Below are 27,144 nucleotides of genomic sequence, written 5' to 3' on the forward strand. Positions count from 1 at the left end.
TGGAACAACGCATGTAAAATTTGATTGGTGTGTTTTGAAAGTTAATTTGGTTGCTGGCAAGAAAGTTTGATTGTTTAGTTAATTGATTATAGAGAAGCGTACGAGGGGAGAGGAATGCCTTCGTGGAGGTCTTTCTATAAGACTCTGTCTTATATTTACATAACACATGGAGAAATCCCATGTGGTCATGCAATACATTGTTCTGTTAGATACCTTCCTAGTTAGTTACCAATGTTTATTGTCTTGCATTCACCACTTGTAGTTGTTCTCGGATTCATTTCGCATTAACTGAATGGACTGGTTAAATCAACTTTCGTGACCCTTTTTTTTTTCAATTCAGGTGAATACGATTACGATCTATTCCCTTTCAGAAAACTCTCTTCGATATCTTTCAAAGGCAATCCTGCTGAGGCATGTAATCTGCGCATGCTTTGTCATCCATAAAAAACCGAAACCTTAATTAAAAGATCAGGAAGCAGATAATTATTATCATCTGAAATTAACTGTTCAATGTTCTAATACGACACTTTCGCTTGGGTTGCTTTAAGATGTTTGGATTAATGTGGATGTCTGGATTAATACAGCTAGCTGTAATCTAAATACAAAGTGCCTCTGACTTCCTTTCCCGAGTTATCGAGATTGAAGGAATACGTACAGACGTAAACTTGATAAGCATTTAACATTAGAACTTAGATGAGTCTCTTTTGGAGCATTACAAACAAAAATATAAAAAACAGTCTACTTGACGAAATTAAAATTCACATGTAGAGGAAGTACTTAAAATATACATTACGTATATCTGTGCTTTTCTTTGCATAATAATTTTAACAGAATTTTCTGGAGATAAGCAGTTTAAACTGATGATTAAAAAGTTATATTCTTTTTTTTTTTCTCCACTCCCAATATTAATTTTGAATCAAAATGCATGTTAAATCTGTTGAAAATTATCAGAACTGTGTTCTCATAGCTCTAGGAATGATTTTTCGCGAAAATTCGGAAAATTCTAAGTAGCTCCTATAAACAGGGCCGCGTTTCAGTAGTCAACTCATTGTGCGATTATATCGAGCTGTTGCGAGGGTAACTGCTGTTTTAAAATTTACTCTGTGAGCGAAATTAGTATTCTACGATATACTTCGCGTGTTTCGGAAAATTTGTTTTATCTCCTGTTGTTCTCCTTAAGGCTATTTATAGCGTATACTTTGCTATAAAGCTGTTATTTATTTCAGTGAAGTGTCGATTTCTTTCTCATCTGACGTTATTATTAAAAAATAATCCTGTGTACGTAACAATGTACTTATTTAACAATTTTACTTCGCATCGTAAGGCATATTTCATTTTATATGAATTCAATTTCTCATGAAGAAAATTTCTTTTTGATTTCAAAATATTTACAAAATAACAATAAGAAAGAGTTCTGTATCTTCACATGTACACTGCGCCAAAAAAATAAATAAAAAAGGGGGGACAGTTCTATATCTTCCATTCTACTGGGCCGATTGACAAAATTCAAATGGCGTTTTTCATGTCTGGAAAGCGCGACTTAGGATATATATTAGATTTATGTATAGCATTGTTCTAACACAGGTATTTTGACACAAAAATCGGACTTTTTCTGAAATAACATACCAATTTTTTTCCATATTTCGATTGTACGACTCAAATTATATCTAGATATTAAATTTTGTAAAATTTGGTGCGAAATTTACGGAGAAATTCAAAAATTTATCTTGGCGAATTTTTTCAGTTTGCGCCAAGAGTAATTCCCTTGGCGAACTTCTTAATATGTGGCAACTAAAATCAGCGTTATACCTACAAAATTTTCACAGGACTAGTTTCGATGGTTTTACCGAACCATCATCTTCAGCTGCAAAACCGCAAATGAACAAGATAGGAAATAATGATTAGATAAGATAAGAAAGCCTGGACAAGAATAAGCAAGTGGCGCCATCTGTTGGCGAAACCAGAACTAAAACATAATTTCTCTAAAAGCCGAAGGCAAATTTGGATTGGAATTAGGATCGTTAACTAGAACAGAAAGATTTTTATGAATGTGAAATGCCTCTAGAAAATCCAGTTCTTCAATGGAAGATGTTTTTTGAATAATTTTGGCAGCAGAAAAATTGAAAGTGTGATTTTCGGACCAACAATGTTGAGCAACAGAAGACTTCTGTGTTTCCTTTTTTCTAACATATGCCTCATGTTCTTTGACGCGAAATTTTAAGGCTCTCTTAGTTTGGCCAATGTAAATTAAACCACACTGGCAAGGAATCCTATAAATACCCCAGGAATTCATATCCGGAATGGGGTCCTTGAGTATAGAAGTTGGAATTTTATTGATGGGAGAAAAAACAACCGGAAAGTTAAATTTCTGCAAAATATGTGCAACTTTATAGCTAATTGATGGAAAAAAGGGAATGACAACAGAATTTTTATAATCTCCTAAAATAAGAGTGTGGCTTTTAGTGTGTTGAGATGAGAATTTTTTAACTGCTTGATTAATAATGTTGGGTGAAAAGCCCCTGTCAATAGCTATTGCTTTTAAATAATTTAGTTCTTCATCAAGGGCTAGTTTGGAGGAGCAAACTTGAAGAGCACTGGACAAGAATAAGCAAGTGGCGCCATCTGTTGGCGAAACCAGAACTAAAACATAATTTCTCTAAAAGCCGAAGGCAAATTTGGATTGGAATTAGGATCGTTAACTAGAACAGAAAGATTTTTATGAATGTGAAATGCCTCTAGAAAATCCAGTTCTTCAATGGAAGATGTTTTTTGAATAATTTTGGCAGCAGAAAAATTGAAAGTGTGATTTTCGGACCAACAATGTTGAGCAACAGAAGACTTCTGTGTTTCCTTTTTTCTAACATATGCCTCATGTTCTTTGACGCGAAATTTTAAGGCTCTCTTAGTTTGGCCAATGTAAATTAAACCACACTGGCAAGGAATCCTATAAATACCCCAGGAATTCATATCCGGAATGGGGTCCTTGAGTATAGAAGTTGGAATTTTATTGATGGGAGAAAAAACAACCGGAAAGTTAAATTTCTGCAAAATATGTGCAACTTTATAGCTAATTGATGGAAAAAAGGGAATGACAACAGAATTTTTATAATCTCCTAAAATAAGAGTGTGGCTTTTAGTGTGTTGAGATGAGAATTTTTTAACTGCTTGATTAATAATGTTGGGTGAAAAGCCCCTGTCAATAGCTATTGCTTTTAAATAATTTAGTTCTTCATCAAGGGCTAGTTTGGAGGAGCAAACTTGAAGAGCACTGGACAAGAATAAGCAAGTGGCGCCATCTGTTGGCGAAACCAGAACTAAAACATAATTTCTCTAAAAGCCGAAGGCAAATTTGGATTGGAATTAGGATCGTTAACTAGAACAGAAAGATTTTTATGAATGTGAAATGCCTCTAGAAAATCCAGTTCTCCAATGGAAGATGTTTTTTGAATAATTTTGGCAGCAGAAAAATTGAAAGTGTGATTTTCGGACCAACAATGTTGAGCAACAGAAGACCTCTGTGTTTCCTTTTTTCTAACATATGCCTCATGTTCTTTGACGCGAAATTTTAAGGCTCTCTTAATTTGGCCAATGTAAATTAAACCACACTGGCAAGGAATCCTATAAATACCCCAGGAATTCATATCCGGAATGGGGTCCTTGAGTATAAAAGTTGGAATTTTATTGATGGGAGAAAAAACAACCCGAAAGTTAAATTTCTGCAAAATATGTGCAACTTTGTGCTCTTCAAGTTTGCTCCTCCAAACTAGCCCTTGATGAAGAACTAAATTATTTAAAAGCAATAGCTATTGACAGGGGCTTTTCACCCAACATTATTAATCAAGCAGTTAAAAAATTCTCATCTCAACACACTAAAAGCCACACTCTTATTTTAGGAGATTATAAAAATTCTGTTGTCATTCCCTTCTTTCCATCAATTAGCTATAAAGTTGCACATATTTTGCAGAAATTTAACTTTCGGGTTGTTTTTTCTCCCATCAATAAAATTCCAACTTCTATACTCAAGGACCCCATTCCGGATATGAATTCCTGGGGTATTTATAGGATTCCTTGCCAGTGTGGTTTAATTTACATTGGCCAAAGTAAGAGAGCCTTAAAATTTCGCGTCAAAGAACATGAGGCATATGTTAGAAAAAAGGAAACACAGAGGTCTTCTGTTGCTCAACATTGTTGGTCCGAAAATCACACTTTCAATTTTTCTGCTGCCAAAATTATTCAAAAAACATCTTCCATTGGAGAACTGGATTTTCTAGAGGCATTTCACATTCATAAAAATCTTTCTGTTCTAGTTAACGATCCTAATTCCAATCCAAATTTGCCTTCGGCTTTTAGAGAAATTATGTTTTAGTTCTGGTTTCGCCAACAGATGGCGCGACTTGCTTATTCTTGTCCAGGCTTTCTTATCTTATCTAATCATTATTTCCTATCTTGTTCATTTGCGGTTTTGCAGCTGAAGATGATGGTTCAGTAAAACCATCGAAACTAGTCCTGTGAAAATTTTGTAGGTATAACGCTGATTTTTGTTGTTTGACTTCTGGATTAGTATTTATTCGGCGTGTTATTGTGTCTTAATTAATGTGGCAACTAATTTTCCTTTCCCTTCCATTATGCCGGAGCGGAAAAAAAAGGCAATTCGTTCCTACCTTTTTACACTCTGCATGAGCGGAAAAAAAGTCACATCGTTTCTAGTTTCAAATAATATTAGCAAAGTGTCTGAACCACATTCGATGTTTTATCGCTTTCAACAAATATGCCAAATTTCAAAACGCGCCAATATATAAATTCACGTATATCTTCGGAAATTTTGAATAAAAAACAGTCACTTTTTTGCAGGTATGCTCATAAATACTCCTACTTTAAGATGATGGTAAAATTTTTATAGATTATAATTCAAAAATGTTTTTGAAAAAATTTATAAAAATTATTTAAAAATACAAATTTTTAAAAATGAATCATAAACAATGGGTGAATTTTATTTGGAATGAACCTAAATTTCGAAATGTGAAGGGAAGAATCAAATAATTTTAATAAAAAAAAGAGAGATTAATAAATATGTACCATACTCAATTAACATTGAGGAGGTAAAATTTTGAGAGCTAATCTTTTAAAAACTATTCGTGCGATTTTTACAAAACTTGGTAGTTTGGCCTAATTTGAGTCGTAGAATTGAAATATGGAAAAAAATGGTATGTTATTTGAGAAAAAGCCCGATTTTGTGTCAAAATACCTATAATAGAACGACGGTATATATAAATCTAATACATATCCTAAGTCACGCTTTCGAAAGATGAAAAACGCAAGTTGAAGTTCGTCAATCGGCCCAGTAGAACGGGAGATATAGAAGTGTCTTTTTTTCCGCAGTGTACGTGTTTTAACATTTTAGATATTTAACAGTGTCTAAAAATAAAGTACATTTTTATTGTTTTCCAGGAGCAGAAGACCTCGATGTCCAAAATGCTTTGCAAAAGTTGCGGAAGTTAAAGGTCCAAAGAGTCGAACCGCCAACGTGGAATCGTTGCGGCAGACCAAAGAATCAGTTTGTAGTATTCGAAGATGGTTCAAAGGCCTGTGCACGGTATCGATTTCCACACCAGTATTTAGTGCAAGGTAAACAAGATATTATTAAAAACAACATTGGTATGCTTTTTATCAAATTTAAGAAGAAAACTGAGATCTCAATCCGTTGATTTTATTTTGGATAAAAATTCTACTGATGAGCAAGAATTTCAAATCGTTTTTCCCTCACAAGAAAGCTATCGTGTTTCCATAGAACACTCGCCACGAAATTTCAGAGGTGGTGTATTTAATTATGGCAAAGCACACTAGGGCTATCTGCCTAAAGGGGAGGGATGCCTTCGTGGAGGACTTTCTAAGGGAAGCTGGCTCGTATACACGTTACACATGGGGAAAACCACGAAAACACCCACGCAGCGAGCCCGTTCGCGGGATTCGAACCTTGGACCGAACTACCAGTGTTCAGCGACTTTACCGCTCGGCCGCTGGTGGGCTCGAAATTTTAGAGGTGATCAAGCATGTTAAAAGAATAACAGGTGAAAGGTGTGACGTTTCTCATTCGCCCGCATTCTCCAAAACAGCGCAGGAAGCGATACGCGCATCCATAATATTTTTAGCCACGATATACGGCAAGCATAATATGTATGCGACTTAGAGTTCGTCGTGTGATGATGCACATGCCTGGCAGATTGCATACGTGCCATGTGACAATCACTGTTGCATGAGTAATGTGACGCAGAGACATAGGCTTGGTCGACCGCTAACATATGTGTTTTTGTGAAATAATGAATATGTTATACGATTAGCCACATGGCTTCTACTCCTTATACTTACTACAGCCCAAATATTAATGAGATAACACAGAAGTATTCAGTAACCAACGCGGTTTTACATTGGCAAATGTTTTTTACGGGAATTGTTTATCCTGACGGAGCAACAAAAATCCGTTAACAGTAATAGCCGCAAAGCAACTACATTACATAAAGTACTTGACAAATTCCTACGGGTTTTCACATCATGGAACAAAAAGTGGTACGAATTCTATCATATGTATATGATAATTCTCGGCTGATATCTTTAGGATTAGCAGATAGTCATCGACACAGAATTATCACAATTAGTAGCTATTCATTGTCGGATTTCGTCAGCTTCCATCAGAATACAAATTTCAGTAAGTTATAACATATGCTTCGAGTTGCTAAGTTTTTCAGACAGCGTTTGGCAGCATTGGCTGGCGGTTACGTTCACTTAATTTTCTTGTTATTGCAATTTAACTAGCCGATATATGTTTCTACTAGTCTTGATCTTTTCTCGAGCGCTTAATCAGAAACGAGCCGAGATTTATGCTAAGGTTGTTAATTTGTACTTCGCATTCAGTATAACTCCAGTGTGCATATTTTTAGTCGCAAGCTAAGTTTTTTGTTCATTACTGGCGTGTAAAGAAGTAGGCCAAAGAAGCAACTACGCTAATTTTAAATGCGGCTCATATTTTCTTCAACGCCTGAAATGGCTCGTCCGCTCCAATGAACTTAACTTTACTGGATGCAAAATATGCAGTCGTCCTAGGTACCCTTGGTACTCGCTTTAGCTAAATTATGTATTCTGCACTGCCTCCGTTCACCATATCGTGGGGCGTTGTCAACTTCATGATGATGAATGCGACTTCTGTTGCCGACAGAATGTCTCAAACTTCACTTCACTCAAAGTTTTTACTTAATTTTTTCTGAAATTTCTTTTCCGTGGAAAACAGAGAATAGTGGTACAAATTAAGATTTTTTTTTTTTTTTTTATCAATGCGTACTATGCAGTCTCTTCACCGTTTCAGCACCTGGAACGCTATTAGGGTGCACAACAAAGGACAGATGAATGTTACATCTAAAACGCTGGTGGAGCTGAGATATCGCGAATGTTTCGTGCCTTATCAGGGATTCGAAACGAAGCCCATCAGCATGGGTACCATCATACGGTGCTTCAAAAAGATTTTTAAGTTCAACGCTTTTATACAAATAACTTCTATGCTGACCAATCTGTCATAACATAATCCCCTCTCCCAATCTATAGTATATTTGTAGTAAGTTCAACGTCAGTGGTTGAAAAGAAATGGCAACGATTGAAGTTTTTGAAACACGCCGTGTAATTAGAGCAGTAAATTTAACTCGGTGCTAATTCTGAGCAATTTTCCAGTATTCGGCGAATTTCAGATTTTTTCCTATTTTCCTATTTAGTTTTAATGTTTGTAGCAATCGATTTATTATATCTATATAATTTTTATGCTACTTTCCGTTAGAGTTTCCTCCAAAATCCCGAGGAAAAAAAAAACTATTCCAAAATCCAAACTAGGAGATTGATTTATCCTAAGTTTCACTGGACTTAAGAGTACCCAGTCTTTTCCCAGTGTTATAAAAAATCACTCTTCGTTGCCAGTCATCGATTGATAATTTCAATGTCGAACGATCTTTTTTAAATGTACTGTTTAGGGAAAGAAAGTACATGTATGTATAATACAAGGAACGAGCGTCTCTTAACCATTGGTGAAAATTCATTCACTAATTCGTTATTGTGGATTTGCTCATAAGATGGATAGGTTTGTATTAAGCTGTGGGGTGTTCTAGTTTGTACAAAATAAGTACATTGGAAGTTTCGATAATAATAGTATATTATTTCAAATGATGTTTCAAATGAAAATTTAATTACATTATAATATTTTGAAATTTTTCGCGATTTTGTAATGCTAATGGATAATTTTGAAATTTTTATATCTGAAAAGTTTTAAAAGCCTTCCCTAAACATATATAATTACGAAATTAATTTTCTTATTTTATGTTCACAAAAATATATGGTCTATATTTAATATTTGTCTATATTTAATATATGGTCTATTAATATTTGTATATTTTTTTCATTTCATTTAAGTAGTTTGAAGATTTTTATAATAAAATGTAATAAAATCACCGCCAATTAAATTGTAGTCTTGATATAAAAGAACGGTGTTGAATATATTTCCAGAATCTGATTGGCTTATAAATGTCAATTTGAATTTAAAAATATTTAATACGACTTTAAAGTTAGGTATATGCTAGTTACTTATGTAATCGTTTTATTTTTGGTGAATCCCTTTCCCGAAATGTCAGTGTGAATCCTCGGCTACGAAATTTTTACGAAATTGTTAGCATAAATCTGAGGCAGTGAGAGTTTAACGGATTTTTCACTACTTACTCCATGACAGTCTCACGAATGTTGCCTTTTTTTCCTGCAATAAAATTATTGTGTGTAATTAATGATGCTAAAAACTATTCTAAAATACAAATAAAAATTTCTCAAATTCTATATGTTACACATTTTAGTCGTCCGCCCAGACATGTTCTAATTCATGCAGTTAATTTAGCTGTGGGGTATTTTATTTTTAGAATGTATATCTCCTACCTATGAATAAAAGCAATTATATGTCTTACATTTATTTACGTATTTTGTCTGTTGTTATATTTTATAGCTTTTAAACCATCTCACATTTGTCTGAATTAATAACGCCTATTTAAAAATAATACAACTAAAGTAAATTTTAATTTTTTTAGGCGAAATTTTGTCATTTTATTTATCTCGTCTTCTGGGAATCAAAAATGTTCCTGTAGTATTTTTGGCTGCAGTTAAAAACAATTTTGGTGAAATCTGGGACAAAGAACAGGTAAAAAAAGACCTACTAGCTTCCAAATGGGAAGTGAATACAACTGTAGCTCTTATTCAATGGATTGAAAACCTCGAAAGGTAATGCTATTTCTTATTTTTTAATGTAAATTAAAATTTACATAGTTTACCCTAAAGTACAAAGTATCAAACTTGTAAAATGTTTGTTTATTGTCTCTTTGCTAATTGTGCGTCTGTAGCAATTGATATGTATTCATAATTCTGATAATTAAAATACTTTCATATTTTTACATTTCTTTCTTGTAAATACAAGAAACGTCACCCATACGGTATAGTGGTTAGGGGAGGTAAACTGCTGAGTTGGGTTCCGACTCAGGTATACTTGATATATCCATGCAGAATTGGTTACCAACCCAGCGGGAGTTAACCACTAGTGGTTAGAGGAGCCTACTACGATACCGAAGAGCCCGGGTTCGAATCCCGGAGAAGACAGAGGAATCCCGGAGGATGTTTGTAAATGTATAGTGTCTGTGCGGCATGGCGGCACTCTAAATATACGGTGAGCCGAAAGTCCTCTCGTGGGGATTGGTGGAAGGGGAGAGGGGTGGGAGACTCCGGATACCCCCCCGGGGTGCTCTTCCTCAAAATTAGGGGTAGAAAAAGTCCAACTTCTCTTCGGAGTTCCTTCTTTCTTCATGGCAACCATTGTTCCGTGTAATATGGACACGACAACAACAACAACAACAATAAACCCTTCTGAAAGTTTGATTTCCAATAAATTTAAATGGTTTTCGCAAGTATTATTGCAATTTGTGTCAACACAAGTACTGCAAACGCACTACGCATTTCTGATGGATGGTTTGGTTTGGTTTATTTGCTTATGGCAAAGCACTCGACGGCTATTTACCTAACGGGAGGACTTTCTAAGGGAAATTGGCTCTTATACATGTTATACATAACCGCCCAGCTGGTATAGTGGTTCGTGACACTGACTGCCGTAGCATTGGGCTCGGGATCAAATCCCGGAGAAGACATGGTTGGGACGTGGCTATCTGTCCCTTCATAGTAGGTAACGGTGGGCACCTATTAGGTGCTTCCAGCCCTTGTAGTAGCGCAAGGCTAATGGCTATTAAATAAAACTTTCGGCCGTTAAGAAAAACATGTTATTCATGGGGAGAACCACAGATTTCACGGATTTCGAACTCCGGATGTAACTACCAGTGTTCAGCTACTTTACAGGCTGGCCGCTCGTGATCCACGCAGTGCTGAAAATGAGGATCGTGGAAAGTGCATTTCACATTTGGCTTAAGCATCTCGCTAATTTAAGACATTTAAAGTCGTCTAAGTTATAAATAGCACGATTTGATAAGTATTCAGGAAATTTTGCTTTTTCTAGGCCTTTAATATAAGTTTTAGAAAAGGAAACTCAGAGTAGTTCGAAGCTGTTTATAGAACAATTCAGCGCTTTCCCAGTGTAGATAATGTAAATTTCATGTGAACCAAGAAATTTGCCTCCGCCTTTTTTTTTAAGCAGAAAACTGATGTGAACTTTAGGGTGGAAGTAAAGTCCAGCATGCTCTCGGGAACTGTCATAGACAGAAAGGCAAAACTTCTATTATTACGTAACAGTTAGAAATTTTTTTTAAAGCCTTTAAAATCAATGATGACCGCTATCTAGAGCAGCCATCTAATGAACGATGACTGACATCTAAATCCGTAAACATTTAAAAGTTTACCGGAATTTAAGGTACAACCTTTCCTTTTCATTGGCTTATAACTAAGGGTCGAAAACACAACTGCTTAGGAAAACTCATTATTTTCTTAAATATTAATTACAATATTATACATATTTCAAATACGGGAAGAGAAAGCTCTTAAGTGTTAACTACATCTCTGAATACTACTGAAATGATTGTGGAATAAATGTCACAAATGCAACTGACTGGTTGACCTCATTTAAATGCTTTCTGGACACAAAAATTGAAACTTCAAGCCACAGACTTACTTAGGAAAACATGCGTCACCGGTGCCAGGCTCCCGGCCGTAAGCCCCACACTGCCTAGATATAGTTCTACACTATAGCGTTCTCTTATGGCTAACGCTGAGACAGGTTGCGTAGGTGAGAAAAGGCGAAGCCTAGTCTCTTGAAAGAAGTTGTTCATGACAAGTTGGCTCAGCTCCGAGTTTTACGCGAAAATAATGCTCTGTTGGAAGAGCTGATAGCAGTGAGATTACGGTTTAGCAAACTGGAGAATGTAGTCTTTCGAAGAAAGTTGTAGTTTTCAATTCTTAGCAATGATAGCACTTGTCGTATCTCAATTGGAAAGAAATGCATCTGGACACTTGGAGTAGCAGTATTTGCTAGAGTTAAAAGCCAAAACAGTATGCAGTTCAAGCAGTGATGGGTGGACGTGGATTCTTTCAGAACCATACTAGATTTGGAAACATAGTCGAAACGAGTGGGAAGGGTGTAAATTTGAAATTAAGAAGTATTAAACAGCTAAAAATTAGAAAGGACTTAGTAAGTAATAATAACTATCGTGATTAAATGGCAATGTCTATAATGATCCTTAATTATTCATTTCGTCGTCATATCAATAAATATATACATTTTGTCAGTTGGATCAGTTAGTAATCTGAACTCAGGCATATTAACTTTAGAAACGTCATTCATTATTGTTTTTTTTATCGAAAATCTCATTGATTTCAGACGTATGTATTTTAAAAAAATTCAAGAATTCAGATGTTTAAAGATTTACCAATAAGATTGATGTTGCCCTTTTTTTTATACTACGTATAGTGTTATTATTAGTTGAACAGTTATCATTTACCAGACTGAAAGGTGCACAATTAGGGGCTCGATTCAAAGGAACTGTATATGGGTTTTGGAGCCAGATTACTGCTCATTTATGCGTGAGTCATGCCCAGTTTAATAGAACTGTTCTTTCTGATTCTAGTGATCTTGTTCTTGGAAAGGTGTGAACATCCTCGGTATGAGGCCGGGTGAGGGCCTTGACAGCGGTTGCACTTGTCCTCTTCTAGTCTTCTTTTGGTGAGTAGTCGACCGTTTTATGGGGTAGCACTGTTTGTCAGAAGAACGGGATTACCGCTGAGAGCTATAACACTGGGTACTGATTCCTGGATCCGTATTTGTCCGCTGTTTTAAGGCTACAAACCATTTGCGTAGAAAAAGGCTTATTGCATAATGCACTTCAGAAGCTCGGAAATATTTCTGCTCTTAAAAGCTTAGACAGTAATATTATTTACTTAGACATTTAGACAACTGTATTGTTGCAAATTTTAGATTATATACAGCAAAATACATTAATATATTCCATAGCTGCAGTTAAAAAGTATATTTTTACTGTAAAAAAAAAAAAAAAAAAAAAAAAAAAAGCAAAGATATTTAGATTTTATCCTTTACCTTCTAGGGACAGAATGCCAAATATATTGTTATCATCTCTTGCTGAAAAGAAAATCCTATCTCCATCTTGTGCTGAGCTTCTCACATTACCAGTGGCAAAACTTGTGGAGCTTTTGCAATGGAGTGATTTAATCATTTTTGATTACGTCACTGGGAATTACGATAGGTAAGATCTTTGATAGAAATTTATAGTCGCATTTTTTTTGCTTGATTATTGAATAATTATAGCAATTATACGTAACTTAATTGTAATAATTATTTAAATCTTTAGTTTAAATACTTCATATCATATCCTCGCAGTATTAATGATTGTCTTTAAAGATGAAATTCACTATATTTTTCAAATAAGTTATTTAATTTTGACGTGATATTTTTAAATACAATTCGATGAAATATTTGTATTATCCTCAATTTCAATTTTATTGAATAAATGTATAGATGCAAACAAATTTTGAATTCAGTAATTCTTGCAAGCATACTACATCCAGATATTCGGGATTCTGTTCTAGTCCTCAACAATGAAGTGAATTTCGCAGTAAGATGAATCGCACCAATTGTTTTGTTTTTGAAAATTTTGAAATATTGCAATAATTACTATAGTCTGTTACTTTAAAATAGGTACTTAAAGATCATCGCGACACTTCCTTCATTGGTGATTGTAACGTGTATCGTCATCGTCGTGCTGAAAGAATTAGATCTTAGCAAATTAAAAGGTTTCGACCTATTTTCCGCAGCAGTTTTTGCCATGGACACTAATATTGAACTCAGTCTTTCCCCTACTACTCAAGATACTCTCTACTCAGCGTACAGGCAGGGTATATATAGCTTTTGGCCTGCCTTCGAGGACATTCTCGGAAAAACCAGTAAGAATTCGCTCTAGAATGTTCTCGCTCCTTCTATGGCATATCGCCAGTTTTGTCGTCAAACGGGCGATTTCGCACCAAATCTGGCAACCCTGCCTTTTCTTACCCGTTTCTGGCAACCCTAACCCCACTTTGCGGGGAAGCTACTCTACCGTAGCTGGGCATTTCATAACGATATGTATGGTAACTATATTGCAATTTTATGTTGAATATCGTTTTCAAAAATAATTTGGAGAATTTTGAACTTGAAAGCACCTCATATTCCAGAGTTTTTTGCAAATGAATAATTTAATAAAGGCCATTTAAGCCCCCTTCACATGCAACGCTCCTTCGCACAGCTGCCGTTAGCAAGGGGAGAAAAAGGAGACATGAAAGAGTTTCGTCTTTAGGACCCGTTCAGAAGACCACCGTCTTCCTTCCCCTTTGCGCCTAAAGCCTCTGTGAACAATCACGTCTCCGAATTGGCAGATTTCTAATACTGTTTACACATTTTTAACGTGGTTTAATGTTGTTAATTTTGTAATCTGTACTTTCGCAACTGGTACCTGAACTTTCGTAATGGTTCCTGAAAATATATGCTTTTTAATTATTATTATTATTATTTTATAAGCTGTTATTTAGTTCAGTCTTGGTGCTTGTCGCTATGGTTAAAAGATGGTAATGGATTTTTAAACTGCTTCCCGATAAGATATAGAACTCAAACTTTGTACATACACTGCTTGTGGATGTGGTGTCACGCTTTTGATTTTTAGAGGATTAGATTTTTTTCAAATTTAAAGTTGAAACGACTTTTTGCAAATATTAACAAATAAACTGAGAATCTCAGAATAGTTTGCACCATAACACACCGTGGAAGAAAAAAAAATTAAATGAAATTTTTAGCGTAATTTTTTTTAAAAATATTTTGGGAGAATTTTTGAAAATCGTTCAAATTTCTAGACTTTTTGACTCCCATTAATTTTAAAATTTCATATCTAAAAATATATAGGTTACAAACTTCCGACATTTTCACAGCTTATAAAACGAACCTTTATAAGATATTTCATATTTAAACAAACCTTATTTCATATTTATTATTTATGATTATTTCATATTTAAACAAACCTTACGCATTTAAAAAAAATGATAAAGGAAATTAATTGGATGATTTTTTTACTTTTTTGAAAGATATGCAATGAAGTAGAATATGAAATATTGGTTCTTCTTGGGCATCAATTCGAAACATCGGTTTCAAAGAAATAATCTCATTATACCACACTATTTTTATGACATTATTTATGCTATATAAGTTGTTATTGTTACCAGTTGTTAGTTCAGCGTGAGATTGGAAATATTTCTGAGTTAACTTTCTCTTAAGATGGGTTTTGCATTCCGTTGTGTTTAACGTTCTTATTAGATTGAAGCATAACTACTGATTATACTTAGTGATATTCTAAACACTTGTATGAGTATTTCTGTGGAAAATTCCAGAACTTTGAAGTGTTTATATTGATAAAATAAATTTAATTAAGCTATCATCGGATTTGAGTGCAATGACAATCATTTACGAACTATTATCAATCTATTACAAATCCGTACGCACGCAACAATATTATAATTAATTAATGTATTTAAATTGTTTTGAAACGTGTTTTACAAAACAAAAACAGGTAAAGGAAAATTCTGCTTGCGTTTTATGAGTTTTTGCAATTTTTCTGGCCACATAAAGTTTTGAAAAAAGGTTTGTAATTTATGTTTATATTTACCAATTGAATAAATAGCACTAGGTTTGATTTATATACATATGTGTGTATTGAAATTCAGTAATAAAATTTTAAAGATTTGAAATAAAAATTTATTTTAAAAATTTATTTGAAATAAAAATTTATTAAATTTATTTAATTTATTTTAAAATTTATTTTAAAGATTTGAAATGTCTATTTAGGCAGTTTGTATTCTTTAAACTGCAAATGCAAACTGAGAAACTTTTTGAACTTTTTTCAATAAATCCTTTTACTTAAAGTCCTAAAACATATACACGTGTGGACTACATTTTTTATTATTTTTACTGCTTATATAAAATTATATACTTTATAGAAACAAGGATGGGTTTTTCAAAATACTGGAAAAAATAATTTGAAATGAAAATGTGACTGAGATCATATTTGTTTTAAAAAGATTTTAGATAAAAGTGTATTTTTTTTCCTCAGAAACTAATTCATTTATTGCAAAATCATTCCTTGAAGTTATTAAGAACACTCTAATAAATACAATAAAAAACTGGGGGGGGAGACATTGAAAATTGTAGGAGAAGAAAGACATTTTAATTGTAAAATTTTTCTTCAAAAATTTAAATTAAAAAAAAATACTAGCAAAAACTTTTTTCCAGCTTAAAATTATTTTGTCTCACAAAACCATTAATAATATTCATAAAAGTAGATGAAAATGCTTAAATTTTTTTTTAAAAAAATCATTCAAAAAGTATTTAGTCCCTTTTCGCGTTGTAGCCGATATGACTTGTCTTAACTTTAGTTTCAATTTGAACGATATTTCTGGAATACCTAGGATCAGATAACCTTGTCTGTATTTGTCTATAATTTCCGTATCTTGTACAGTTCTATCTAATTTTTTGGGGGATGCTATCACATCCCCAGACACCTATCAGCGCGATTGTTTCGCTGACAGTCCAGCGAGCAGTAACTAAAATTAAGTGAACCGCGCAGTATAGTGCGGGAAATCTCCCCATTTACCCTGATCCCGAGAGGTAAGGAACATTCAATTAAGTTCTACCTACAATTCGGCGAGGCAGTTAATGCTTGCCCCATGTGAACGGGACACGTTGGAAGAAGGTGTGCAGAAAAAATGTCACCCGGAAAAAAGGGAAACGGAAAGAATGTCCCCGGAAAATAAGGAAAAAATGTCACCCGGAAAATAAGGAACGGAAAAAAAGGAACTCTAAAATCTCGCCAAATAATGTCGCCAATCTTAGTTGGGGAAACCGGCCAAATTTTAATTTAATCGGCAGGGTTATAGCGGATTCTCTTGAGGGAGGTTTTAAGGGTAAGACGGGGCTTTAGAAAGGATATTTACGTCCTTCTTAATTTAATTATGATTTTGTTGAGATTTTATATTTCTATTTTATTAGCGTAATTTTCATTTTCATTTTACTGCATTTTTTTAATACATAAGCCAAATTTTTAGTAAATTCTTCTCTTTTTCCAGGGTTGCTAGCATGCAAGATGCTGCAGATAAAGAAAGCAAGCCGTCCATACTTCACGAAACAATCCACAATCTTGTACGTTCCAAATCCAATGGAGCTTTATGGCTTATTGATAATGAAAGTGGACTCTTAGATAGTTATTCGCTACTCTATGGGCAAGATAATCGCTTCCTCACCTTTCACAAACAAATGCTCAACACAACTTGTTTATTTAGGCATTCAACTGTCGAAAGGATTCGCTGGTTGCATCAAACTAACAAGGCAGGGGAAATATTGGTGGATTTAGTGAAGCAATTCGAACCTCTTTTTACTCCAATTGAAAGATCTGAAGAAGTGTCAAGAAGATTACAGCAACGAATCGCAGAAGTGAATGATCATATAAATCGATGTTTTTCTATCTTTTCGTAGCGAATAATGAAGAACATTTCCCAGATTTTATTGATGGTTTCAAAACTCCGGAAGGCTTAGATATCATTGATATATCTCCGAATATCGGACTTCGGACTTAACACTGTGTCTTCTGTTATTCAAATATATACTTTGTAATATGTAACGCTATTTTCTTGGCCCTTGTAAAATCTGTCTATACACTGAAATAGACATATTGCACGAATTACAGTAGTATAACAAAACTACAGTTTTTAAAAAAAGAATGGATCGTCTGTTCTATGATACAGATTCACTCCCACCCGAATAATGTTATATGGCCTCCAATATTTACTAAGCTAAGAAATTATTTTCACATTGGTTAAAGTGAAATAGCAAGAATGAAATTTGTTCAAGGAATAAATCCAGGGAAAATAAATGTAAAAAAACACAGCTGAATTACGGAAAGTACATTAAAAGTGAAAACCAATGTTTCAGGTATTAAAACTTTCATTTTAGTATTATTTTTGGTTACTGTGTTATCTCATATTTATGTACTTTTCCCGTCGACCATTTTCGACAAACAAAAAGTATCACCAAACAGTGGAATTTAGCGCCAGTAATGAATAAGCGTGATGCCACAGCACACTCATAAAATTTTCGTCTTGTTTTTGTGTAACTCTGGTTAGTCCTCGATAAACCAATTTAGTTTCTCTAAATACAAAACTCGCATTTTGAGAAACAATTTATTTTACTCTCAAATGAGCGTTTTTTCAATTGTGGATTCAAAACGGGATTTGAAAAGTGATACAGAAATTCAGAATCATTCGACGCAAAATATCGTTAGACATTGAAACGTCTTTGTGTTACTGCTACCTACATAATACTAGTAAGAAACGTAAAGAAACCTCGCGCATAAAATATCCGTGCTTGAAGATACACGCGATGTTAATGTTAATGGAACGCTTTGAAATCGTTAAGTTTGTTAATCAAAAATTCGTTAAAGTTTTACAAAATATGAAATAGATTGTAGTGGCCCAGTTATAGCATGAGAAATAATTATTTTTTATTTCATATATTTGTTCATGTGTTTAATTATTTTATAAAATTAACTTTAATATTTTGTTAATATTCATATTTTTATTTCTTTTATGCTGAATGGCAATAAGAAGTTCATATTTATATTTAAATTTCTTTATGCTGAATGGCAACTAGTTCTGATTCATGATTGCTAGGTTTTGGTTTCAAAACGTTGCTGTTCTAGTAGCGTGGCATTTCGATAGCTGGAAAATAAAAAGCAATAAACTTAGCTATTTGTTTATAATTCATGCTGTTCCTAATCATATATTAATTTTGAACATTAGTAGCCAAGGCCACAAGATAATAAAAAAAATTCCAAAATTCCAACTTTGGGCTTCCAGATGCCCATATTCGTGTGGCTTTCTATTCAAAATTTGATTATTCTAGGTACCGTTGTTTTCTCACAATGCGAGAAACATACATACATTCATGCAGATTCTTCATTATTTAATTTCTTTGAATATAATGTTCTGTTATTTGGTGGCAACAATTTGAAAAGTGATTCAGACTTTTATAGGAAACCAACGCAAAATGCCGAAACGAAATTAATATCCCATCTGGGCAAACTGCCCCTTTGAGCTAAAAAAGAAAAAGGTTAAAATTTGGGTCTTTTTCTTATACTGAACAGCATGTAGTGGATTATTTTTAAAAATAAGGGTCCTGGCATACAATTCCTGGCTTGAAAAGGAACGTGGTTTGAAATGATTGGTGTAGATTTTAATGATTTGTTTACCAGATATTTTCTTCTCAAGGTTTGACCTCTTTAATTATTTAATTCTTTTATATGGTATATACGTCACCTGTACCTGTTGATTATCTAACTAACTAAAGAGCGATCTTTTCTATGGTCGACGGGAAAATACTTTATCGTGAAATAGAACTTGAGTATGCTCACTTAAAAAACATTGATTTGCAATACATGTTAGAGATATAGTCTTTCGTTGCAGCATTATTTTCATCAGCAGCAACGTTGCATCTGCCATCGTAAACAAGATTGTTACGAAAGAAATTTCCTATATTAAATTTAATATTCTTAACTGCATTTTACATAAGAAGTTATATTACATGGATACTTTAATACCAAAATTACAGTTATTCTAACTTTCTCCTTTGTATTTGACATTTATTTTTTTTTACTTTTATGTATTTATTTTATTTGCTTTCTCAACGTAGTTTAACATTTGATTTTCACCAAAAATCATTTTTCAAACTATTGTAATATTATTTATTGACAAACATTTGTCTAAACTGTTTTAACATTTTCATGCAAGCTGGTATTTTTATTCCATCTTGAGGAGAAAAAAGAATTCATTATTTGATATTATTTAAAAATTTCAAGAAAACCAAGAAATTCAAAAATAAAACACAGGGCAATAAAATTTGGTGGCAATAGTTTGAAAAGTGATACAGTCATTTACAGTAAATCGACGCCAATTGACAAAACGAAATTAATAGCTCTTCTAAGCTAGCGCTCTTTCGGGCTAATAAAGACTTTGTTTATTTCTCATTTTTCTAGTAATGAGAAAATAAAATAACATTGCCGTGAGAATTTTACTGAAAAATCGCAGTGCGTCTATTTGAAAAGCCTGAAATTTAAAAAAAAAACTAAGTTATAATTATTAAATAAAGAAAATTTAAATTTATTAAAGCATAAAATGAAAAATGCTGTGAAATTAATAATTAGTGTTCTAAATAAAATAATCATGAAAGGCAACTAGCATATTGCGAATGGGTCGTAATATATTAATTAAGCTTCAAATTAAAATGGTAAGGATACTAATTTTTTGAAAAATAAATTTTCATTATACCATGAATAAGATATTACAACAAAACGTATTTTTCAATTTTCCTAAATATTTAATATTAATTTTTTAATTAAAAAAAGTATAAAAATGTTGAATTTTTAAAACTTATTTGCTAATAATCATTGTTTTGATATCGAGTGAATGCTGTTTAACATTTGATTCGTATCTTGTTTTAAGTTACATTATTTGTGGGCAAACACTACTGGCTGAAAATGCATTTAATAATAATTATTATTATTTAAAAATTTTTAACTTTGTTTTTTCTCTAAGCATTATAATTGGGGCATTAGTAATTATAAATTAATTACTTTTAGGAAATATAAACAAATAACTTTGCATTAAATTTTGAAGACTGGATTCCTGTAAATAGTGTTTCATATGTATTAAGGATTTACATTGCATTTCATTTATCTTTATTGTCGAATGAGTTGACAGATCCATATTTTGTGATATTTGTAAAAGTGAACATATTTATTTATGTGTAAGAAAGGCAATAAACTTTTTGACACACTTTTTATCATTCATTTTACTTGCAAAATATGATTATTTATGAAATTGTGAAACATTTCTCACCCTAGGAAGTAATTCTAGAAAAAGGCTTATTGATATTTATACGACTGATTTATATGAATATTTCGTAAGAATGTTTATTTTATTTTAATGAAGCGTGACACTGCTGGAGTAACATTTCTAAACGGTTTCTTCCTTATTCGCATCCTCTCTTTTTTTCCCCGTGTGAGATGGGGTATTGCCATAATTTCTGTAAGAATTTTTGTTGAATTCATCCGTTACCCATTGTTCCTCCATCCAAAACTGGGAAAGCATTTTAGACTGGCATAGATTTGGTATAAAACTACTGGCATAGATTTGGAATAAAACTGACTCCATCGATTTCGAGGCAATCAAACGTAGGTCCTTCTTCTGGAGCAAAAGTTTTTTGCGAAGTTGAAAAAAGCACCGTAGAGACATTAGGTATTTTGTTGGAAGTAGGCAAGATGACAAATTAGCAACCGCTTTCGCCGGAAATCGAACCACGGACCTATGGAATACCAGGCCCAGCGTGCAGAACCACTAGAAAAGCGCTAGGAAAGCGGGAGATATACCTTATAGCACTAACCACTTTTTTTTATAATGAAATGAGTGTAAGAAAGCGAAAAACAACGTAACGCCATTTGACGAGGAAAATAATAATGAAATTTGAAAAAAACTAAGCTATTAGAATTCTGAAAGCGGTTTTTCTCAATACGTTCAAAATTCTGAAATCTTAGCTTTATTCGAAATTTACCCAACCTGCAGGCTTTATTATTATTATTATTTTTTGGAGGGGATGGCTATAAGATCTAATTTTAGATTAGAGTACTCGTCTTTCAATTAGTACCTCCCTTTCCTCTGAGAAAATTTGCCGCTGTCTGAAGGCGTAGCTTGAACTTCCTCCTTTTCTAAAACTACCCTTCCATAATTCAGTTTGAAAAACATGCGCTTAAATGAATTCAGTGTTATGACACTGGCTTCAGAACTGATATCATTTCCTGAATAGTATATACGAGGATTTTATTGGCTAATCATTCATTGAATATCTTGATAAGGCTTTCCGCTATGTTACTCGTCAATAGCCGCCCAGACGGAACCTACTGCGGTACCGAAGGGCCCGGGTTCGAATCCCTGTGAAGGTATGGATGTTTATAAATGTATAGTGTCCGTGCGGCCTGAGGGGTCACTCTAAATATGTGGCGAGCCGAAAGTCCTCTCGTGAGGTTGTGGTAGGGGAAGAGAGATGGGAGAACTACGCCCCCCCCAAGAGGTTCTCTCCCTCAAAATTGGGGGGGGGGGCGGAATTGAGCGAAGTCGTACTGTCACCTGTATGGTGCTTAAGGCTCTTGCTATGACAGGCGCAATCTTGCGCACTCCTTACCACGAGGAATTTCGTGGGCTTGTTCTGAGTTATTGTCAGACAATATAGTCGAAGCTATGCATGTTGCCATAAGCTGACATTCATTAAAAATAAAAAATAGCAGTAATAATAAAAATAATAAAGAAAACTGAAAGATATTCTGTATTGTCAGAACTAAACAATGGCTAATTTTAGGTAATGAAATAGTGTTTATAAGTTAGAAATATTGAGGTTTGGTGTAGTTCTGCTGGCTTGGTTTAATAAAGTATAAGTTTCTGCTCCTGTGTGCATACTCTTTCGATCTAAAACAAATTATCATAAATCCAGGAGATCAATTTGACAAAATTTCCTTATTGTTCCCTCTAAGCAGTCAAGTTTATGGTTAGCTTATTGTATCTTATAGGCTTACCGCAGCTAGCGATGCGCGTAGCTAGAAGAAACTTTTAAGGACATTGGTTTAAAAGACAAGGTTTCTAGCCGAAACAGTCCAGCTCGAAGCTATGTCCCGGCAACATACGCGAGATATTTTGCGAACCTGGCGCTTGGTTTTCACCAAAGAACTGGGCGTCGCGCAAGTCAACCAATCAGATATCGCAGGAATGTTTCTCTCGGAGCTCAGTACCGAACACATAGCCGGTCTAAATAATGGTTTTGCATTTTGGTGGCTATCAGATCAGTATTCCCCCCCCCCCCCCAGTTTCCCGATCGGATATTTTACTAGCCAAGAATTTGTTGAGAATGGCCGAACAAATCGGTCATTTAGCTATCTCATTATCGAGAACGTTAGCCGACGTGTACCAAAGGGGACGACAATTACATCTTCACGAGAAAAGAAACTCTTGAAGACAGCACTTTTAAGAACGACATTGTGAATCGAATTTTTCTTCATTAATTGCAATGGTTTATTATACATATTCTCCAGAATACATACGAATTAGTTAAATCTGGTCCTATCAAATAATTTAGTTTATCAAAACAATTCATGTAATATAATAAATAATATAAAATACATCAAATACAGCAAATATAACATTAATGATGAAATTCAAAATAGCAAATAATGATATTAATAATAAAGTCCACTTATTATTATTATTATTATTATTTGTCTAGCATTTTGGATGTAATTTCACTTTTACCAGTATCCTTAAAATAAAATTGAACTCATGTGAGGAGTTAAAAGCAATTTATTTATTATTTAATTAAAATTAAAATTGTCAAACTCAAAAATTTATGTAGCTTTTTAACAATTACGTATAATTTAACAGACGACTAATAAGCAAAGAGTGGATGAAATAGAATATATTTAGCTTTTCAAATAATGTAAAATATTGCAGTTATTTTTATTCTTAAAACGGTTTGAAGCCTTAAAATGGCCTTCAAAAAGGAGTGTCAAAAAATTAAATCATAATTTATGGTAAGGCTGCAGCCGTAGACGGGCATCGGAGCGAAATTCTCATAACTGTATTTATAAAATGAAATCTGGATTTTTTCAACTTTAAATATTTGTCATATAATATCAAGAATTTCAAATGTTAATCAATTTCCGTTTTTCATCTTTGATGAAGGTAATCCATCCCTCTAGCTACGCCTTCATCTCATAAAAGTGCGAAATTTTATAGATGAGCTTTCTATCTACCTTTCACTGCACGAAGTCATTAAGTGTAATTAATCTTTCTTGTCGTCTGCTATTAGAAGACTTTTGTTAACATCAAAAATTGAACTGTAAATTCTTTATGGAATGAGATCATTTAAATTCTTATCTAGCCAATCCACAAGTTATCTTGAGAGGTTGTGGCAGGGGCAGAGGAAACTCTCAGATATTGTCTCAAGGGATTCTTTTTATCAAATATTAGACCTTCCGTAGGTAATTCTCCTGTGCTCCAGTATGTCTATGAATACTGTCACATTAATGTATATTCTTTCAAACTACTTTTTCGATTTAAAACAAGTCATCATAACTTTTAATCATTGAAAACGTCATAATAAACCAAACTGCATCCCGATTTAAAAGACTGAAGAGACAATTTCAATAAATTGTACAGCGGAATCTCTTATTTCGGGATCTCTTAATTATGAGCAACACTTTGCAAACTATCCCTCTGGACTCTAAAAGCGTAAGTTAGAACCACTTTCACCAAACAGCATCAAATTTTGCCTGCATTGCCTAATCATTATGATGCACTGATTATTATTTACAACTTTATTATTATTCAATATTTATGACCGATGGCCCAGTGGCTAGCGCGTTGAGCATTACCACAGATCAGGGGTTCGATCCCCGCGCTGGGCAAGGTTGACTCAGCCTTTTATCCCTTGAGTGGGTCGATAAAATGAGTACCACGTTCGCTTTGGAACTAAACACCGGGGAGGGGTGTATAATTAATGTGGATATTGCAGAAATTCAACCGTAACGGATCACTTATTAAAGTGTGCATTAATTTCTGCATAATGTTGTTTAATATAAGGAGAATTAAGTGATTTATATCTTGGAAAACTAAAAAAGCATTTATAAGCATATCCATGATTGAAAAGCTAACTTATTAGTTTTGTTAAAAAATTAACTGAAATTGCCCTTTACTTTTTAATGCTCCTGACCAAAATGCCTAAATATTTTGTCTTACGAATTTGATATTATAGCTGCATGTCAAGGAAAAAATAAGATTTCAGTTTTCGGCATAATCGATGGCAATTACTGCAAACTACTTACGATCCTAGACAGCAATTTTGCGGGAAATTTCTAAAGAAAAGTACGATATGTATACGGAGAAATGACAGATATGAATAGCTCAAAAAGCAAAAATTCTAAATTTAAAACTTTATAGCTTTCGCAAATTACCTTCCATATTCCTTGAATACTTGTAATTAAACATTTATCTATCTTCCTCGTATTCTTAAAGTAATTAGTGCGAAAAAATTTCTGTATTAATAGAGATATTAAATGAGATTAATTGCGACAATAATACAACTTCACAATACTAACACGAACGAGATATTATTATAATGAAAAAAGCACTTTATCCAAAAAGAGATTAATATTTTATTGTTATTAATCCAATAAAAGTTCGAAGTCAAATACGTTTTATTTCCCTTGCTACAAATTCAAGTAATTATATGGCAAAAAATTAATTTTTTTTTTTTTTTTTTTTTTTTTTTTTGAGAAATTCTATTTTAACATGTGCGATATTAGTCCAGTCCGGTCGATTCATAGCTCTGTGATGTAGTGGCCGAAACCGCTACACAAACCCCGAGTTGAAATAAATTTCTACCTCAAGTTATAACAATACCTGAATTTTAATAAAATAAAAGCATTAACAATTGCGATTCTTGACAGTGTGGGACTTAGATATATTTAGCCCCGTAATTTCAGAATTTTGTCAAGAGGAAAAATGCTCTATCCCATTATACACGAGGAGAGAGAGTTCAAACGAGCCAACATGCCTATAGCTCCAGCAAGAAAGTTGTCCCCTCTTTAATGCTTTAGCTTTACTAGCCAAGAAAGCTTGCTGTCGAAAGCTCTGCTGATGTAAAGTCCTGAGGGCGCTTCTCGTGGAAGCAATCATATGAATTCCCACAATGGGAGGATGCAACGACGGAGAAAAACAAGAGGAAAGGGGACCATGGTCCATGAAGGAGTCACAAATAAGACCTGACGTATGGAAGTAGGTAAATTAGTGAGGGAGACAGTCTAAGATGAAAATGTGTAATGGGAAATACTAGAATGTGCAGACAACTCAATAAAGTATGAACAGATATATTAAAAGTATATACAGGAATATGTTACAAACAGTATACACTGCAAAATAAACAAATGCAAGCTCATAAATTTAAGAACGCATGCCAATTATACATGGGAAATGAAATAAGCTCAGGTCGCGAAAGTGTGGTCACGCAATCTGTGCGCAGTAAATGGACGGATGGAGAAGCCCTTCGGATCTATGCTGTCATTTAGTGTGGCACTGAAGTTTCCCGCGTCAGTGAGGAGTCCTTTTTTGAAAAATTTATTATTGATTCTATGCAGGTGCTTAAGAGGAAGCAGAGTATTTCTGATATAAAAGTGGGCTCCTGTAATAATTCTCAAAATTTTGTTCTGCACTATCTGCAGCTTCTTGATGTTAGCAGGAGAAGCGGCGGCCCAAGTCTGTGATGTATAACTCATGATAGGACGTAGAATTGAAATGAAAATATGACGTTTCTAATACGGATAAGTCCATAATTTTTGCCTAACAGGACATATAGCTGATTAGCAGCTGTTAAGGCTTTAACAGCAATATGTCTAATGTGAATATGCCAGGTGAGCCTCTGATTGAGTATAACCCCCAGATAATTCGCATTGTCAACTCTTTGCACACTTAATCCAAAAAGATACAGTGGTTGCACTGAGGTATTATGAAGTCTTCTTCGCCCTATAAGTAGGAGTTGAGATTTTGCAGCATTGATGGAGATCCTCCAATTAGCACACCAGTTTTCACTACACAAACTTGATTTCAATTTGAATAATAAAGTCCTGAAGAATGCTAATGGCTCTGTTGGGTTGGATTGATCTGACACCTACTGCAATATCATCTGCGTAGCATGCCAGAATCATATTGTTACTAAGATTTGCCTTAAGAAAGTACGCTAGGAGCCTTGTGGGATACCGACCTTAATCCTAGTATATGTGGAGTAGCTCTCATCACAATTCACAGTAAAGAGTCTATTAGTAAGGTAAGATTTTAGTAGTAGAATAAGTTCCTTCGGAAGCTCTAATTGAATCAATTTATAGATAAGTCCCTCATGCCAGATGCGGTCGAAGGCTTTCGCCACGTCCAGAATGAGGATGGTAGTGCAACATTTATGGTGCAGGGCAGACCCTGCGAAGTCGAAGAAGTTGCTTGGTTGTTGAAAGATCCTTCCTGAATCCGTACTGGAAATCAGGTAGAAGACGCATATAAGGGTTCATACAGACGAGGAGGATTCTTTCAAAAATTTTACTCAGCGTGGGTAGTAAGCTGATAGGGTGAAAATTTTCAGCTTTGGTATTGTCCTTTCTTGGTTTTGGAAGCAGTAAAATCTTTGCAATCTTCCAATGCTGGGGAAAATACCACTGAGTCAAACAAGCGTTGAAGATTCCTGCAGGTTTAGAGACTGCATTATGGACAAATTACGAAGCATGTAATTACTGACTCCATCTATGCCAGGAGCTTTTCTCTGCTTGAGCTTCTTGATAATGTTTATAATTTCTTTTGGGGAGGTGAGACTAATGATATTAACTGCAGTTGGTTCATTAAGCCAGTCCATACGCTTATTTTCTACTACGGAGGCAAAGTTGACATCCATAAGTGTTGAATTCGGTGAAAATT

General features: G+C 34.0%; 1 protein-coding gene across 3 annotated transcripts in view; it reads left to right on the plus strand.

The window, feature by feature from the left end:
* Positions 1 to 20,420, plus strand: part of LOC118187967 (four-jointed box protein 1-like) — a 103,652-nt gene extending 83,232 nt beyond the window's left edge. For all 3 annotated transcript variants that reach the window (XM_035358280.2, XM_035358279.2, XM_035358278.2), the window contains exons 4-7: positions 5,449 to 5,625; positions 9,105 to 9,294; positions 12,606 to 12,764; positions 16,663 to 20,420. In XM_035358280.2, coding sequence (XP_035214171.2) covers positions 5,449 to 5,625; positions 9,105 to 9,294; positions 12,606 to 12,764; positions 16,663 to 17,068 — 932 coding nt within the window. In that variant the 3' untranslated portion in view covers positions 17,069 to 20,420. The remainder of the gene's footprint in view (positions 1 to 5,448; positions 5,626 to 9,104; positions 9,295 to 12,605; positions 12,765 to 16,662) is intronic.
* The last annotated feature ends 6,724 nt before the right edge of the window (positions 20,421 to 27,144 follow it).

This window comes from Stegodyphus dumicola, chromosome 1, assembly GCF_044657685.1.
Source record: "Stegodyphus dumicola isolate Sdum_Otavi_A_Nest chromosome 1, ASM4465768v1".
NCBI lineage: Eukaryota > Metazoa > Arthropoda > Arachnida > Araneae > Eresidae > Stegodyphus > Stegodyphus dumicola.